General features: G+C 45.6%; 2 protein-coding genes and 1 long non-coding RNA gene across 3 annotated transcripts in view; 2 read left to right on the forward strand and 1 right to left on the reverse strand.

Annotated features, from left to right (window-relative positions):
* Nucleotides 1–106: 106 nt before the first annotated feature.
* Nucleotides 107–11,364, reverse strand: CASP9 (caspase 9). The gene is made up of 10 exons (XM_019511889.1): nt 11,194–11,364; nt 10,212–10,425; nt 8,813–8,887; nt 8,080–8,117; nt 6,078–6,254; nt 4,921–5,010; nt 3,796–3,943; nt 3,047–3,226; nt 2,368–2,477; nt 107–741 (listed from the first exon to the last, which is right to left on the reverse strand). The coding sequence occupies exons 1-10, from the start codon at nt 11,323–11,325 to the stop codon at nt 649–651; spliced, it is 1,257 nt and encodes a 418-aa protein (XP_019367434.1). The 5' UTR covers nt 11,326–11,364; the 3' UTR covers nt 107–648.
* Nucleotides 748–2,114, forward strand: LOC109293792. Its single transcript, XR_002096402.1, has 2 exons — nt 748–1,390; nt 1,431–2,114. It is a non-coding gene; the product is annotated as an uncharacterized LOC109293792 (long non-coding RNA).
* Nucleotides 11,365–11,458: 94 nt separating the features above from the next.
* DNAJC16 (DnaJ heat shock protein family (Hsp40) member C16) overlaps nt 11,459–17,077 on the forward strand; it is a 24,185-nt gene continuing 18,566 nt past the window's right edge. The window contains exons 1-3 of the mRNA XM_019511888.1: nt 11,459–11,659; nt 14,598–14,664; nt 15,771–16,101. Of these exons, the coding sequence (XP_019367433.1) occupies nt 11,493–11,659; nt 14,598–14,664; nt 15,771–16,101 (565 nt within the window). The 5' untranslated portion in view covers nt 11,459–11,492. The remainder of the gene's footprint in view (nt 11,660–14,597; nt 14,665–15,770; nt 16,102–17,077) is intronic.

The raw sequence follows: 17,077 nt of genomic DNA on the forward strand, positions 1-17,077 counted from the left end.
CGTGGGAGAAGCCAGTCACTGTAGCTAAGAGAGGTTTGGGGGATGCCAGGCCAGCTGCAGAAGAGAAGATATGGGGAGATGAGAATAAGTAAAGAACAAGACAAACTGTCTACAAAGATGAGGAGTTTAATAGAAAAAGGTAACAAATGCTGTAAAACTCCCCCCTGCCCCAATCCACAGCATTTGGATTCAGGTGCATGTAACTGATTCATAGTGCAAGAGGTTTTGATTGTACAATACAAACACTTCACCTTTCCCTTCTCCCACACAAGGGAGCTGCAATCACAGGTCAAAAGTGGACAAAGCCAGCATAAAGCCTAAAGCAGCTCGAGGCACTTTTCTCTGAAGAACAGGGAGATCGACTCAAAGGCTGCAGCTACTAGCCTAGCCCAGAATTATCCCACAGGCTTTGTCAACTGCCTGAAATGTTCTGGATCTGGAACCCAACAGTCCTGCTCTGAGCAGAAAGGGAGCAAAGCCTCCATTTCATAGTAACATGGGAGTTAATCAACTGCACTTCCCAGGACACATGCAATCAAGAGCAGCTGAATAGAGAATCAAATCAGAGCAGCCATGGCCATGTGCAGGGTGTCCTCAGGCTTGCTGGAGACAATCCTGACTTACAGGAGAGACCTCCAAGCCTGGGCTTCACTTGGTCATGAAGAAGAACTCTTTCCGAAGGTAGTGATAGCAGCCTGGCATCTGCTTGTATTTTTCTTTAGCAGACACTTCATTCGCCACCTGGGAAAGAGAGGAAGGAAAATCAAGAGGTTGGCTGGTTTGCTGATCAAGCACTGCTTAAGGCCTTATTGAGGACTGAATGCAGGGCAGCAAGCAGAACTGTACACAGTAAGAGAGAGGAGATGACTCAGATGTGGACTGCAGGAGTCAGCAGGCTGCTTCTAGAACTGAGCACCTCTTCCCCTGCCTCCTCACACTCCGCACCAGATGCTCACTTCTGGAGGCCACCTTCAGAGCTGACCTTCCTGTCCCCCTTCCCTCTCACCAAGCTTATGCAACAAGTACTTTGTCTGAATCAGAAATAACTTCTCCTGTGGTCAGGAGAGCTTAGTCATTTCCTTTGCGTCAACACTGGCATGCAGATTTGTTAAAAATAGAAAGCTCTGTTGTGCCATTTACGGGGAGTGAAAGTTCTCTCATTCAGACGCATGAATGATATGAGCCCCCTTTCTTTGGGCGTTCTCCTAGGAGCCCTTCTTACTTCCACAAGAAGCTTCCATTGGCATTGAATTACTTCACAACATTCCCCTTTCCACAAAGAACTGGGTCCTTCAGTTTAGAAAGCAGGATCATGCATGACACCAATTACACCAATGGGTGTTTTCTGGTACCAGCTTTCAAAGGGGAGAGGAAGGAGGCCGAGGAGAACGTAGGAACAATTCAAAGGGGAGAGGAAGGAGGCCAAGGAGAACGTAGGAACAATTCCTAAGGCAGTTTAGGATGTGCTTCTTTACCATAACTCCAAAGACATCAGCAATTTGTCATACTGGAATTGCATACGCCTAGTTTCAGAAGGGAAAAAAATACAATTGGAGCTGCAAGCGTATGCAGAGTACACAACATCAGGTACGCTACTGATCTCTGTTGGACAGCACAGAGCAAAAACCCAGACAGCGACGCATCTGACAGCAACCTAAATGGATTTTTGTGCTATCCCACTGCACTGCACCAGAGATGCAGCAAAAGAGGGAGTTATTTCCAAGAACCTCTGCATTCCCAACACTGACTATAGAGCGAAGCTTAGCGTTTCATTAGCACGCACACTTATATCTCACACTGCTAGTTCAGATGTGATTACGTCACTCAAGATAAAAAGTAGTGTTAAAGGCGAACATCTGGTGCGGTTTTCCAGATAGCTGACATTCTTAAAGACTAAACAAAATGTCACCGCAGCAGCAGAGTGTGTAAAATTAAAGAGGTAATTGAAGATCACTCAACGTTATCAGCGGAGCAAGTCTTCCTTAGCATAATTTCCTTAGTATAATAGCAATACACTTATCATTCTGCCTGTAGCTGCTTGCTCCAACTCATTGGTGCTTTTGGTATCACAGGGAGGGGTAATATTTTGGCCACTGGCAGGATTATAGGCCCTTAAGCAAAGATTAAAGCGATGGTTTTTCAAGGGGAACAAGCAGTGTCTAAAGAAACCTTGCTGGGACCTGATAAAGTGAGAGTGTATTCTTCATGTTCTGAAAATCAAGTCCCTTTAAGGCACCATCCATTGGGCAAGTAAAAACTGAAGCTCTCCAAATCAACAGTCACTTTGGAAATTTAGGCCTTAACAGGCAAACTAAATTCAAAGACTGGAGTAACTGAAGCACTAAATCATACAAAAGGAACACTTACCCTCAACAACAGCTTCTGCAGATCTTCAGAATCAGCATATTGCTCAAGTATTCTATCCAGGGTTTCCACAAACCAACTGCCACTGTTGCGGTCCCTCCAGGAGACAAATCCTTTGGAAAGAATATAAAAACATTTCTCTCTCAGTCCAGCAAGGGAAGTCTCCTTGGTATGATATTTCCACTCTCCGGAAAAGTTTCTCTAAACCCAGGCTTGGGAGTCCTCTTTTTTGTGGGTGAGTGGGGCCTATATTACTGACTGACTTGGAGCAAGTCAAAACCTTCATGTGCCTCAGCTACTTATATCTGTGACATGAGGATAACAACTCTTCAGACAGTGGCCTCTCATATATTGTCTGTAACGGACTATGAGATTCTCCATTGAAAGTACGGAGCACTGTCAAGCACCAAAAGAAATCTTCATGGAATGAAAATAAAAATGCTCCAATGTTCATACTGTCTAGTTCGTGCAGGACGGTTTTCACCTGTAGCTCTCAAGAGTTCATTATGAATGGGGTACCCATAACCCTTCACATTTTCTAGATGGAGAAACTGACGTAGTAGGAAGTGACACCTCCAAAACCCCCATTAAGGTAACAGCCGAGCCAGGAACAGAAGCCAAGTGTTATCGTCATCCATCGCTCTATTCACTTGGCATCACTGCCTCCCTCATGAAAACTCACCTGGAAACGTTGAATAGGCCACCAAGATGTCACTGGCCGTGGGTAAACTGGCAACTGCATCTGGCTCATCCAAGTTCCCCGAGGAAGGCTTAAGGGGACATGCATCTGATTCTAGAGAAGCTCCATAACCTTGGTTTCCAGATGAGTCGGAATCCAATTGAAATCCATAATCCCTTTCCTCTGCCAGACGCAACCAGGAAACCCTTCTCAGTTACAAGCACAAGTAATAAGAGTGGATTCCCACCTTCCCCATCCATAAGTCTAGTCCTTCTGATATAAGAGGTAACTGTTCTTTTCTCCTTTGCTGTGTTAGCCGACTTGGAAACATCTGCAATTCATGCAAGTACAATTCGAGTTCATTCTTACCAACCAAAACCTTTCCGCCGCACAGGGAGAACTGAAACAGTCCACTCTGCTAGAGTACATACAGCAGCTGAGACCCTTTCACTTCCTTCCCACAGCCCTTCTCAATTAACCAAGCCAGTTTCAGTACAGTGAAATGCATGTCCTGGTCTGACCTGGCTGCTAACAGCTTGGTCTTTAGAAATTTCACTCTGGCCTATTGGCATTGCCCTCAGCAATAAGAATATGTAATAAAGAGGAAGAGAAGACAACTCAGGGATAGGAAATAGGAAAGAAAACAATTATACGAGAAATACCAGCACATGAACAAGTGGCAACACAACTGTTTCTCCCACTGAACAATCCGTCTAGGACAGAGTACTAGAGAAGCTAGAGCAGATATTCACCTCCACCACAGGCCTGAATGATGAAGAGTTTGGGTTTGCCCCTCAAACTCCAGCAATTCAGTCCATTGAAGTAGTTCACAATCTTTTCAATTGGAATGCTTGTCCCATCTGTCCCACAAACTTCTCCAGGAAACTGAACGTGGCTGCGCTGAAAGAACAAAAGCCAAGAGCCAATAACTCAAAAGAAAAGGTAAACGTAATCAGCCCTCCCAGCTTGTCTTGCATGCAACCACCCTAGTGTGCAGATCTCAAAATGCACCTGAGTTTGCTGCTATCTAGAAGGACTTGGAAAGCAAGAGGAGGAGAACAGCAGCCAATATCAGTCTGGAAATAGTCCAAATTCCAGACACCCATGATCCTCCTTATCTGACCCATGCCCTAGGTTCCCCTGAGGTTCATGGGGTCTTATTTCCCTCCTGCCCCACAAGCTGATTAGATGGCATTCCTCACAGTCACCCTAAATTCTCCCCTTCCTGTAATTCCATCTCATTACTTTTAGCCAGATGCCACTGCAGTACAAGTGTTCACTGTTCCAAATAATTACATGCCCACCTCACTGGTCAATGGGTGGTGAAGCTAGGGAAGACCTGAAAGGTCATGTAGTCCTTTCAGCACAGGGCTGTTCCACCCAGAGCACTGTGTAGTGCCAGGCTCCCTTTACTGCTGCATCCAGAATTTATTCTCAACGTGCACCCTGGTCCCCAAAAGCTTGCATCAGAGTTATAAAGTACACAGGACGCTCCGAAAGGTGAGACAGGATCAGAGCCACCTTAAGAAAGCAAAAGGGCACCCAGATAAGACATCTTGTTGCAACATTATACAGTAGAAAGCAACCATCCAGGGATTCCTACAAGCATGATAGCAGATCAGATTACCCACTGATCTCTTCTATTGGTTCAATGGCGCTGTTGCTACATCCATCATCAATCTTCCTGCCACTCCCACTCATGTATCCTGAAGTTTACAAGGAAAAGGCCCCACTGGCTTTGCCTACAAGATATTAGGGCACGAAGGAGACAAACACTCACAACGAAGAGATGTTGGGACCTCGGGAACCAACACACGCTTCAGAAGTCTACTATGCAACCAGAGCAAAGGGAAAGTGAAGGAAGGCTTGGATCTTACCTGACGGCCATGGGACAGGATCACAACCAGGCAGCAGTCCATAGCGCTGTGGTCCTTCTTGGCCAGCTCCGACAGCTCCCGGATCATTTCCTACGCACATAGCAGTTTCTTATTAAAGTGTATACATCTCCAATTTAGTTAATCTATAAGGTGCAACCATATCCTGCCTTCTGTCTGACTTCACAGTAACAGAGCTGACTATCTCTCTTAATACACACTGGCTAAGCTCAGAGTGACACGCTCCCGTTTTTCAGCTGGCAGGTTAGCAATAATCCCATCAGTCTGACCCCTCAAAGCAGTTCCACATCCAACGCTATGCTGCTGAAAGAACCGGGACTGCACTTCTGGAGAAGGAGGTCTGCCTTAAACACATCCACGAGCCCAGAAAAGGTCCCTCTCACAGTCCAAAGTGACAGGGGAACAATGTTTGTAAAGAGGTGAGTAAGCTTTACTCTCCTATGGCCTGTCCAGCCTAGTCCCCATTTTTGCATGGTCACATGTCCACTGGGAACTGGGCTGAGATCTAATCTGCTTGTGTCACATGGGACACTGAAATCCCCATCAGGCAGGAACAGTTTCTGGGTGACTGCAATAGACTTTCACGTAACATTTGCTGCTTTAACAAATAAAGGAGATTTCCCCTGAATAGCATCCTTTTAAAGAAGGCATCAGTCTCTGCATGTGCTCCCAAACACAGCATCAAGTCTGTATAGCCTACATAGGCTGAAATGCACTGCCTTTGGTTTTAGGAAAATAAGACAAGCCTGCTTTATCTTAAATGGAAGCTCCAGGGGATTGACTGTCCTGCTTAAAAATCAAACAATACATGAGTCAAGTGCAAACAGAAGATAGATCCCCTGGGTATCCTGATAAAAAAGATGAAGTCAAACATATCAAATAAAAGCAACATCAGAAGACTGCTTATAAATTATGTTCAGGAATGAAACCCAAGCCCAGAGGGGCTAAAACATGCGAGTGCTTTTTTTGCTGTAATGTGAAGAGGAGGATTGGAAAGTAATCTTTTGATGAGCTTGTTGAGCACTGCAGTTTGGGCTTTCTGACAGGCTCTTGAATTCAGTGCACAAACTGTTCCATTCTACTCATGTTTTGAGCCACTGATTTCTCAACAGGCGTTAGCTGGAAGATGCTCCTTTTACCTCAGCTGTGAGATCTTGTCGGGTAAGGACTTCAAAGTGGAACAATGAGAAGCGCCTCTTCAGTTTTTCGTAGTCTAGGTTGGAGCCCTGTCGAAGGGACAGGCCAGACTCGCGGCTGAAATGGACGTTGTTGATGATGAAGCAGTATCCACATGGGCGTGACTTCAGAACATAAACCTAGTGCACACAGACCCACAAGCAATGGTCAAGCAGAGAGACAAAATGAAACCCTCCCGACTCAGGGCAGCCTCTGGCTAACCTGGCAGGATGCAGCCCAGAACTGAACATGCAGCTCATACGATTTCTCCTATGAACTCAATTTACTCCTTGCCTAGGATTAGGGATGCATAATGGGACCCACTTCCATACAGGAGTTAATATGGACAGGGTGGAAATGCAGCCCAGCCTAACTGAATAGGAATCACACTTGGCAAAAGACAGGTGCCTTCCCCTACACAACAGCTCAACAGATAGAGCATGAAATAAGGAAGCTTCAAAAGTCTCTGAACAGATATTGATAGCGAACCTATTATGCAGACAGATAGAGCCCAAAGACCCAACTACAAAAAGAAAACATCAGGAGGCCCAGCCAGTACTTACAAAAATCCCTCATGCACTCAGATGCACTTTATTTAGCTTTTCCTGTGCAAATATTCCATTGACTTTAATGTGACTACTCAAATGCTTGCAAGACCAGGGTCTTTATTCACATGGCTAAGTGGCCAAGTTAATTTACCTGAAAATAAATTTGAGCTACATTTTCTGGAAGGCGAATCCAAAACATGCCTGTCTGCATTTGTGAACTTTGTCTTTTGTTATTAGCATGTTTTGGTTTTGTAATTATAATGCTGTAATATACCAATAAGAAAAATAGCACGATAATTACAAAACCAAAATAACAACAACAATAGAAAGAGCACTTGGCAAGTGCTGCACTAGATAATTAGTAGTTCTCTCAATCATAATTGCCTAAGGAATAATATTTGGGTGCATGTTATTGTTTATACTTATAGAATAGCTAATACAATATAGAAGAAGGAATGGGATGTTTAATTCTGTGCCAAACTGAATCAAACTGGGCATGTCAGGGCAGTAAGGACTTGTCCCAGGACTTGTCCAGGTAACTGGGTCAGATACCTGGACTCCAAACTGTAAATAAGTTCACTGGAATTTACCAGTTCCAGGCAAAATGTTCAGATGCCTCTCAAACTACTAACGCTGACCAGGTGTGGACCTAGTCTACACTAAAAAAGTTCTGCCAACGTGGCTATGATAAAGTAAAAGCATGTAAAAAGGAAAAATCATATCCCTAACTGGCCCAGCTATGCTAGCAAAAGTCTTAGTATGGATAGTTATAACAGCAAGAGAGCTTTCATCAGCATGAATTATTCTGGGTTGGGAAACTGGTATAAGCTAGAGGCACAACTGGATTTTTTTTGCCAGCACAAGCTACATTTCCACAAGAAGGGTTTGATGGTATAGCTACACTAGCAAACCTATTCCCGTGTAGCAAAGCCTTGCAAAGGTAGTTGGTCCCCTCCAAATGCAAAAAGGTTCGCCGTTGGCTTTACAGAAGTAACCAATCATGTCAGGCACCTGCCCCCTATTGATTTCAAAGCACCAAAGGACTGAATATGCCAGAAGGCACCTAGTATTATCTTCAGGCACCTCAATACCTTTGTAGTTTAGGATTTGATTGGGAATATCTCTTACTGGACCATCTTCACAGTGGAGAGAGATGCTAGGTGAGCTTTGGGGTCAGCTCCCTCTGCTAACTGTTAAAGGTATTTGAGCACTTCGCTACCACTGGAATCCACTGGAGCTATGCTCTTAAATCCCCTTAACAATCTGGACCAAAGCCCTTTGGATTGTCAATGAGCCTTAGGCTTAGAAATGCATGATTCCCTTTTGAAAACGGGGCTTCAGGTGGATGTGACAGGAGCTGGCACTGGACAGCTCAGAGAGGACACAAGAAACAGATGCACAGAAAAAGGACACTGACCATATTGGAGTTCCGTCTGAACCCGTCTGCAGCAGCACCTGCAACACACACAGACCTGACATTCAGCTCCAAGCAAGCACCCACAACTCATTAGCAAGAGGCTTGGACTTAGCTTCACAGCATTAATACCAACACAAACACTGGCTCACATTTGTTACACTGCATCTTAAAATCAATAATTCCATGGCATGGCATCTACGTGTCTTTCTGATGAGATCCCTTCTGTTAATTAGGTCTTTCCCTGTTGGAGCCAACATGAGAAAGCCTTTGTTTCAACCGCCTTTTATTCTTCTCTAGCTGTTTTGAGCATGTACGAAGATCCCAAGACAACAGCTCATGACGTGTACCAACACTATGGCCTGAAGAGGAGACATGCAGGTACAAGCTTCTCAGGGAAAAGCAGCAGATTTGCTGTCCCTTCACTGCACACAGGGGAAAAATAATCACTGTTCAGCAGCGATGCCTGGGCAGCAAGGTGCAGGGAAGTCCAGCATGTGTAGAGAAAGTTACAGGGAGAGTGGAGCAAAAGGTGCATCTTGTATTTTTATGATGTCTTCCAGTTATACAATACTCATGTGTTCCAGGCACCATGGCATTCAGGGAGATTAACCCAACATGGGAAATACTGTAAGACTCCGAGAGGGATAGGTGGTCAAGGGCTTCCTCAGAGAAGCAGGGAAAAGGACAGAGAAATTGCCAGGACTTAGGTCTTACCTACCATGAGATTGCTTACTGTGAGACACTGTACCAGGGTGGTCCAATTCTTGGCATTTCTCAGTCCTGGCTTGGACTGGCAGAGCTCTCCCACCTGAAAAGGCACAGAACATTTGAAGTACCCCTCGTCCTCCAGGTTCCTGCCAGAGGTAGGGTGTGTGAAGCAGACAGCAGGCTCTCTCTGGAGTTCTCGTTTGAAGCACCACTTGTTGCAGGCAACTGAATATCTTGTTCTGCAGCTTGGGTGCTAGATATCATTTATACCCTTCCCCTGTAGGGCTCAGTCCCTGTTGTTAATGATATGGCATGAGATGAAACTAGAACAAGATTATGCGGTGAGCTGGGTGGGAATTGTGTGCCAAGTGTTTTCACTACTATTCCATTCCTCCTGAATTGTGTTTATAGACAGCAACCTCTCCTGTGCATACCCTAAAGAAATCAAGCATCCTGAAAAGGCTAGTCCATTCAGAAAGATGCCTCTTCACTCCTTTCTTCCCTGAAACTCCATCTGACCCTTCCCTATACCCCCTCTCAGCTGAACCCAGCACCTGTCCTTCCCTTCTTAACTTCAACATGCATCTTTCTGGCCACCAATTATTCTGAAAATAGCCTTCCAAGACCATCTCCTCCCTGCAAATGCTCGTCTTTCTCTCACTGACTTCCTCCAAGCCAAATATCTTTGCAACATCTCAACTATTCTGCAAGGCATGATCTGTCCATTTTAGACTAAGCAGTGACCCTGCCTTTAAGGTTTGGTGAAACAACCAGTAACACTCAGAGAGCCCTATAAAATAAGGGGCAACAAAGAGAACCTGAAAATGAAAAATAAACTGTTAATGGAACCAGCTACCCAACCGACAACACAGATTTCTGAGGAAAAAAAACAAAACAGCTCTGGTCCTCAAATTACAGACGTTTTGTGCATTTAGAGTTCCTTTCAGTCAAGGATCTCAGCATGTTTTAGCTTTGCCTCGTATGTCTTTTGCCAGATAGATAAGCTTTATTCCCCATGTTGTAGCAGAGAAAATTGTGAGCTTTATGGCTCTCCACTAGCCACTGGCCTAGGAATGGACACCAGATCTCCTGACATCTAATCCCTTCTTTAAATTAAGGCAAACAGTATCTTCCTGATGCAGGGCGAAACATGCCCTCAGATTTCAGATTTGAGGCACTATAGAGATTATATGCAAAGAACATCAATCTCAAGTTATTGGGACATGGCTGCAGATTAGCACTTTTCAGTAACACTGAACTGCACTGTCCTTTCCCAAATGCTGCATGAGCTAACAATTAATTCTGGATGACAAATGGGCTATCAAATTTAACAGGCTACTAGCCACTCTCCTGTACCACTACAGCAATAGGGTTTACGACTGCTGTATTTTGCTGCTTGTTACAGCAGTACCGTGGACACTTACTTGCATCACCCTTTCCACCACGCGGTCCAATTTCAATGGGTTTTATGTCAATTGAGGATGGCTGCGGGGAAGTGCATCCTTCACTCAGGAAATCTGCCAGCTCTTTCTGTCCAGTTTCGTGTAGGATGGAAACAAAAGTAGGAAAAGCTTGCTTCCCTCGGGTCTCAAGGTCTATAAGTAACTGCCTGGCTTGGTCTCTTGGAGTGCCTGCTCTCTGTAGGGGAGGGGAAAAATTTACATCCGTTAGACTACGCAGGCCCAGAAGCCAGCATTTCCAAACAGCAGGTCGGTGCAAAAATGTAGGGAGTTTTAGCAGAATAGATCAGGAAAAGACCTCAAGCTAAAGGGATGATCAGGCAATATTAAACACACTACACTTATTTATAGACTCGCAGAAAGTGAGGGTTAGGAGGGACCTCAGGGGGTCACATCCAGTCCAACCCCCTGCTCCAAGCAGGACCAGCCCCACCCACATCATCCCAGCCAAAGCTTTGTCTAGCTGTGTCTTCAAAACCTCCACCACCTCTCTGGACCACCCAGTCCAGTACTTCACCACCCTCCTCTGTTTTTCCTACTATCCAACTGCAACCTCCCTTGCTGCAACTTGAGCCCGTTACTCCTTCTGTCACCACCCCCACCAGCTCCATCCTCATGGCACCCACCCTGTAGGGCAAGCTAAAGGCCGCTATCAATCTCCCCCCGGCCCCGGTCTAATCTCACGCAGCCCACCCGTTTTCACCGCCCTCCAATGGACTCTCTCCAACACGGCCACATCCTTTTTGCTGCCCAAAACCGGACGCCGGCCTGCCCAGGGCTGAGCGGAGGGCCTCCGTGGCATGCTACCCCCCACCCCCAGGTCCTTTCCTGGAGAGCTGCCCTTTGTCCCCGTGGGACCCGTCTGAGGCGTCTCCCTCATGGGGTGCGAGGGCAGGGGGTGCGGTGCGGTGCGGAGCACAGCAGAGCACAGGGAGGCGCCCGGCACCTGGATGTCGTCGAGCATGTCCTGGGAGAAGACGCCTTCCCGCGCCAGCGGCCCCCACAGCGCCGCCAGCTGCAGGCCCTGCACCAGCCGCACGCGACCCAGCCGCAGCAGCCGCCGCTGCTCGGCCTCCATTGCCCGGACGTGACGTCACCGCGCCGCACCACCCATCCGACCTCCCGCACCCCAGCATGCCCCGCGCGCGGGCCCCCTCGAGCGGAAGTGAGCGCGCCGTGTCCATGGTGACGCGAGGGGCGGGGCGGGAAGCCGGAAGCGGTGGCGGGTTTCATCGGGCCGTGCCCATGGAGTCGAAGGTGCTGCGCGCGGCCGCGGCAGTTGTGCTGGTGCTGGCGCTGGCCCTGCCGGGCCTGCGGGCTGCCGACTTCGACCCGTACCGCGTGCTGGGCCTGGGCCGCACCGCCGGCGCCGCCGACATCAAGAAGGCCTACAAGCGCCTCGCCCGAGAGTGGTACGTGCCCTCCTCCCCCTCCCCCCGCAGGATCGGGCCCCCACAAAGGGCTGAGCACCGCTGCCCTGTCATTGGGTTTTGAGGCAAATGATGGAGCTGAGGCTGGTCCTGCTTCAAGAATATATATTTATCTTTCATATATTCACCCAATGATGCAAAAGGTGGTGGCTTTCCTATATCTTTCCTATATTGACCCTAATATAGACAGGCAGTCCCCGCAACTACAGCAGGTTATGTCCCTGGAGAGAGGCACTGTAAGTCGAAACGATGCAAGTCAAATCTAATTTTCCCATGGAAACCACCTTATAATTAGGGTTATGTTCCTGACCAGGGGTCTGATGCCCAACTTTTTATAGAAATGACCATAAACACCATACTGAAATCAACTATAAATGATACACACTGCACAGGACAAAGCTTTCTGAAGTGTGCTGTATATCAATCAATTAAACAGGGCAAAGCAGTAACTAATCACATAAAATTGTATTTAATCAGAAGGTGAAGGAACACCTTCATCAGGGTCACAGAGTTCAGAAGGGCTTTTGGGGAGACTTAGGGTCACTCAACGGCTTTTTGAGAAACTGATCCAGGGATGTTTGTTCTGCTGCCCCTTTTTTTTTTCTCATTGCAAGTTTCCCTGTAGTGCCATAAGTAATAACCTGGGTGTAAATGACGGAGCGCTGCAAGTGCGAAACACCACAAGGCGAGGACTCCCCGATTAGGGTGACTATATGAAAGAGATTCGGCACCTACTTCTGCATCATAACCCATGGGTTGAGGAAGGTGTGTGTGTGTGTGTGTGAGAGAGGGTCACCAGCAGACTTTAAAAAGGATCGACAAGCTTTAAAAATGGATTCTCCTTTAAAGGAGGAAAAAAAATATGGGAAGCCATGGGTTTCACCTTGTGGGCAGAGCTCCAGCCTGGGAGAGGTGGCTTGGGGCTCCCCCCGTACTATACGCCCACCCCTTACCCCACACACTGAGGGGCTGGGGACACTGGGTCAGGACTGGGCATCGATGTTTCCAGATGGGTCCCGGTACAAAAAAAGGTTGAGAACCATTGCCCTATGGGACAAAGAATTACTTGCAAGTAAAAATGAGGAGACATGGTCCTCAGTTTTATAGATGCAAAGTTATAGGTCAGATTGGAACTTAACATTTGTGGACCAAGGAGTAGTTGAATATTAGATTTTGGAAGGCCTGGTACATTTTATGTTGTATAAGATGGGGGAAAATGTATAATAATCTACTGGTGAAATCATCCAGAGTATGAACAGATGTATTTTCTTTTGTTATCTTTGGGGCTCTCGTAGGGGTTGTTGCAGGATGGTGATAGTTGTAAATGAGTGTCTCTAACTGCATATATTTAATGCTCCCTAAACAAAGTAATTCGAGTTCCTGAACTTTGTTTAAAACAGGACACACTTGAACTCTGATCAAGACAGACTTTAAGTAAAGTTTTCAATACACCTAGAAGACAGATTTCTGAATTGAAAGAAAACTCTGAGACTCCGTGTATACTTTTGTTCATCTTGTGCCTAGCCGTCTTCTCTTTTTCCAAGACCTTTGTCCTGCAAACAGTGAAAGGATATTGATACTCTTAGACATACGTGCACAAGTGGACCGACTGGGGCACTAAAGTGTGTGTGTTTTAACTGGAAGGTTTCCAGTGTGTGTTTAAGATTATGACAGCTAAACACTTGGAAATGAAGTAAAGTGTTAGAAACATGATGCTTTCAGGAGGATGTGATTTTTTTTATTTATTTTTTTTTTTTTTAAGATCTAATACCTTACATAATAGAATTACGTTAACAAGTTTTGACGTTGTGTATAGCATTCACTTTTGGTGATAATACCGGTACTTTATTGATGAGAAGGTTACAGCCCCTTCTGATGATCAGCAAGGCCAGTGCTAGATTTAATTTACATTCTTGAGTACCAAGCCCAAGATCAATCTTTGAAGAGGTTTAAAAGTACTAGATGCAGATGTTGCTAATCCATACACTTATTAATCAGTACAAGAGAGCGAGCTGTGACCTTCATCAGGCTGTGCTTTGGGTAAAAAATAAAGCAAAAGCTCTGGCACATGTGTGTCATACAATAAAAATACCAGTATAATCCACACTTAAAACTAAAGTTTAAGCAGCAGTTCGGAGATTGAATTCAAGTGAGAAGAGACTGCTCCGATACCATCTCTGACTAAATCTGCCCTTGATATACATGTATGTGTGTTTTGAGACTTTACATGTCACCAAACAGACAGACAAGCCAGCATGTGATCTACCTCACACCAGTGCTTTCCATGGGCATTTAGAGCATTGTAACTTTTAAAGCGGTGGGGGCCAATCTTTTTGGCAGGCGTGTCACAAATTAAGGCCCGCATGCTCCTTGCATGACACTCCAATCCCCTTCCCCTACCCAGTCTGCAGCTATGCTCCTTGCTCCCTCCCCTGCCTTCTGTGTACAACTCATGGCATCCGTAGCACAAGCTGGCCATACCCATTTCAAAGGAAAACTTAGTTTGCACAACACCGTAGCTTGTATCCTTACATATAAGGGCAGAGCTGATGTAAGACATGTGAAAAATTATCATTGGAACTAAAGCATCTATTGTCTTTGTCCTCATGGAACCTAGGCAGGAAAGAGGTCATTTAATACTATTGTTTAAAACTATTAACAGGCATTAAAATTCTTTGTGCTTCAGCCAAGTGCGGGGAGGTGGGGGTCAGACTCCCATCATAAATCTACTTTAAACGTCAGACAGATTAAGCAGGGGATACCACTAAATGTCTTTAACATCTACATATACCATTTGTATGGCATGAGTATTACGCCGAGGCAGCCTACTTTTGTGGCATGTTGTGCAACTCCCTGTGATAAGCTGCTGTCACTTCCTAGAGGTTGACATGCATATTCTCAATTTCTTTTTGCATTGTAGGCATCCTGACAAAAACAAGGATCCAGGAGCAGAAGATAAGTTTATCCAAATTAGCAAGGCCTATGAGGTATTAAATACTGCTTGTTAACTTTATGCTGCTTTTCAACCTCGCTGTTCAATCCTGGAAGGTGCTGTTCTTCTCTTTTACATCACTCTTTATAGCTATATGGAATAATCTCTCAGCATTTCTATGGAGAGAAACATTGGGGTAGGGGGAAGAGAGAGAGGAGAAATCTGTGTGTTCTAGATAAACACAAGTCCTGGATGTTGTTGTCTTTCTAAATACCTTTGTCCATTTATAATCTCTCCAATTATTTGGGGAGAATTTAATTAGACCTCAGAGAAACTGATGGCAGTGTTTTAGTAGAACATATGGAAAGTTGTGCTCTTTGCTGGCTGAGAAGCGTCAAGCAAGGCAGGAAGGGGTCTTAAAGTGCAGCAGGCAGGTTGTCTTTTCTTCTATTATGCATGTTCCAAATGAGGATCCGAGTGAGCTTAATGACTTTGAGAGCTTTAGTCGCTTCTAAAAATATTATTTGCATAAGGAGCACTTGCAGGTCACTTATCCAAGGCTCACTGAATCAGCCACCTCAGCTTGTGACAAAGCTGAGGCTTTTCATACAGCTGTGCTGAGCCTCTAGGAAGTAAATGGATTCTGATCTCCTGACTGAAAAAAAAAGCAGTTTCTGCCCCGCAATGTTGCTAGTCTTTCTGAGCACTTCACCTCTTCAAGTTAACATCAAAGCAAGTAGAGTGCCACAATATCTAGCTGGATTATATTGGCTTGAGGAATCTCACATTGAGAAACTGAAGTGCAAGAGAAATTTGGAAGAGACAGTGCCGTGGAGCTTAAAAGCCTGGAATTAAGGTTTTAAAAAGGCTGGTTAATTAATGCATAGGTTTGTACAAAACTATCCAATAAAATGTTCTACATCCATGCATCAGCTTTTGCTTTGCCACATGCATAGATTTGCCTATAGGGACAAGGCCATAAAAACAGCACAGTTCACTTTCTTGGGGCTCAGAGTTTTAGACATTTAGCCAAAATAAAATTCCTCTTTAAGTCTATTTAGGGAAACAAGGGAAAAATGTCATGCCTCCAGTTCTCTCTCAATGGGTCTGGACTTTTTCTTTTTCACCCCTTACTACTATACTCAACTCTCCCATTAACAGATACTTTCCAATGAGGAAAAGAGGGCAAACTTTGATCGTTACGGAGATGTGGGCGAGAACCAGGGATATTCTCAGCACCAGCACCGCCAGTTCCACCATTTCCATGAAGGCTTTTACTTTGACGAGTCCTTTTTCCACTTCCCATTCAACTCGGAGCGACACGACTCCTCAGATGAGAAATACTTGCTGCACTTTTCACACTACATGCATGAGATTGTGCCAGACAGTTTCAAAAAGCCTTACCTCATTAAAATAACCTCAGACTGGTGTTTTAGCTGCATCCACATTGAGCCTGTGTGGAAGGAGGTGGTTCAAGAGCTAGAGGCGCTGGGTAAGAGAAAGCAATAACCATTCAGCTTTAACTTGTTTTCAGGGAGAGGCTGTCTCAAAGGTTTCTACCCTGGGCTGCAGCAAGTGATTTCAGTGTTGGAGGGGTGCATTTACATTAAGCCACTGCATTCCTTTGCAGCTTCTCAGTGTGAAGCAAATGGTTTTTACATCTGTGTTTTCCAGGCTAAGCAGCAAGGATCATTAATAACATTCAATGCTGGGAAGATCAATGACACTAGGACAAGATTTGCAATGTTAGGAAAACATTTTCTGGCAGAGATCTAGAAGACTGAGTTAACCATTGAAGAGGCCTGTCAAAAACTCTGCCCGTAGAAGCAGTGGCAGTTTAGTTACACAAGTCTTGTTTGACCAATCTCATTTCCTTTTACGACCAGGTGACCTATCACCTGGGCAAGGGGGAAGAGATTGATGTCGTATATCTTGATTTTAAAAAAGCCTTCGATCTGGTATCCTATGATCACCTCTCGGCAAAACTGTCTAACTGCGGCCTCGACCTCACCACAATGCGCTGGCTAGGGAATTGGCTCTGCAGTAGGACCCAGAGGGTGGTGGTTGACAGAAGCCAATCATCTTGGTGCGCGGTCACCGGTGGGGTCCCTCAAGGCTCTGTCCTAGGGCCTATACTGTGTAACATCTTCAGTGATGTGGACACTGGTGTCAGAAGCAGACTGGCCAAGTTTGCCAATGACACCAAACTCTGGGGTAAAGCATCCATACCTGAGGACAGGAGGGTGATCTAGGCAGATCTTGACAGGCTCATGAAGTGGGTGGATGAGAACCTGATGGTGTTCAATACCAAAAAATGCAAGGTTCTCCACATTAGGAGGAAAAACCTGCAGCATGCTTACAAACTCGGCAGTGCTACACTGGTTAGCACTACAGATGAAAGGGACTTGGGGGTCACGATTGACCACAAGATTAACATGAGCCTTCAGTGTGATGCTGCAGCTAGTAAA

Source organism: Gavialis gangeticus, unplaced genomic scaffold (assembly GCF_001723915.1).
Source record: "Gavialis gangeticus isolate Ggan-Ray unplaced genomic scaffold, GavGan_comp1, whole genome shotgun sequence".
Lineage (NCBI taxonomy): Eukaryota > Metazoa > Chordata > Crocodylia > Gavialidae > Gavialis > Gavialis gangeticus.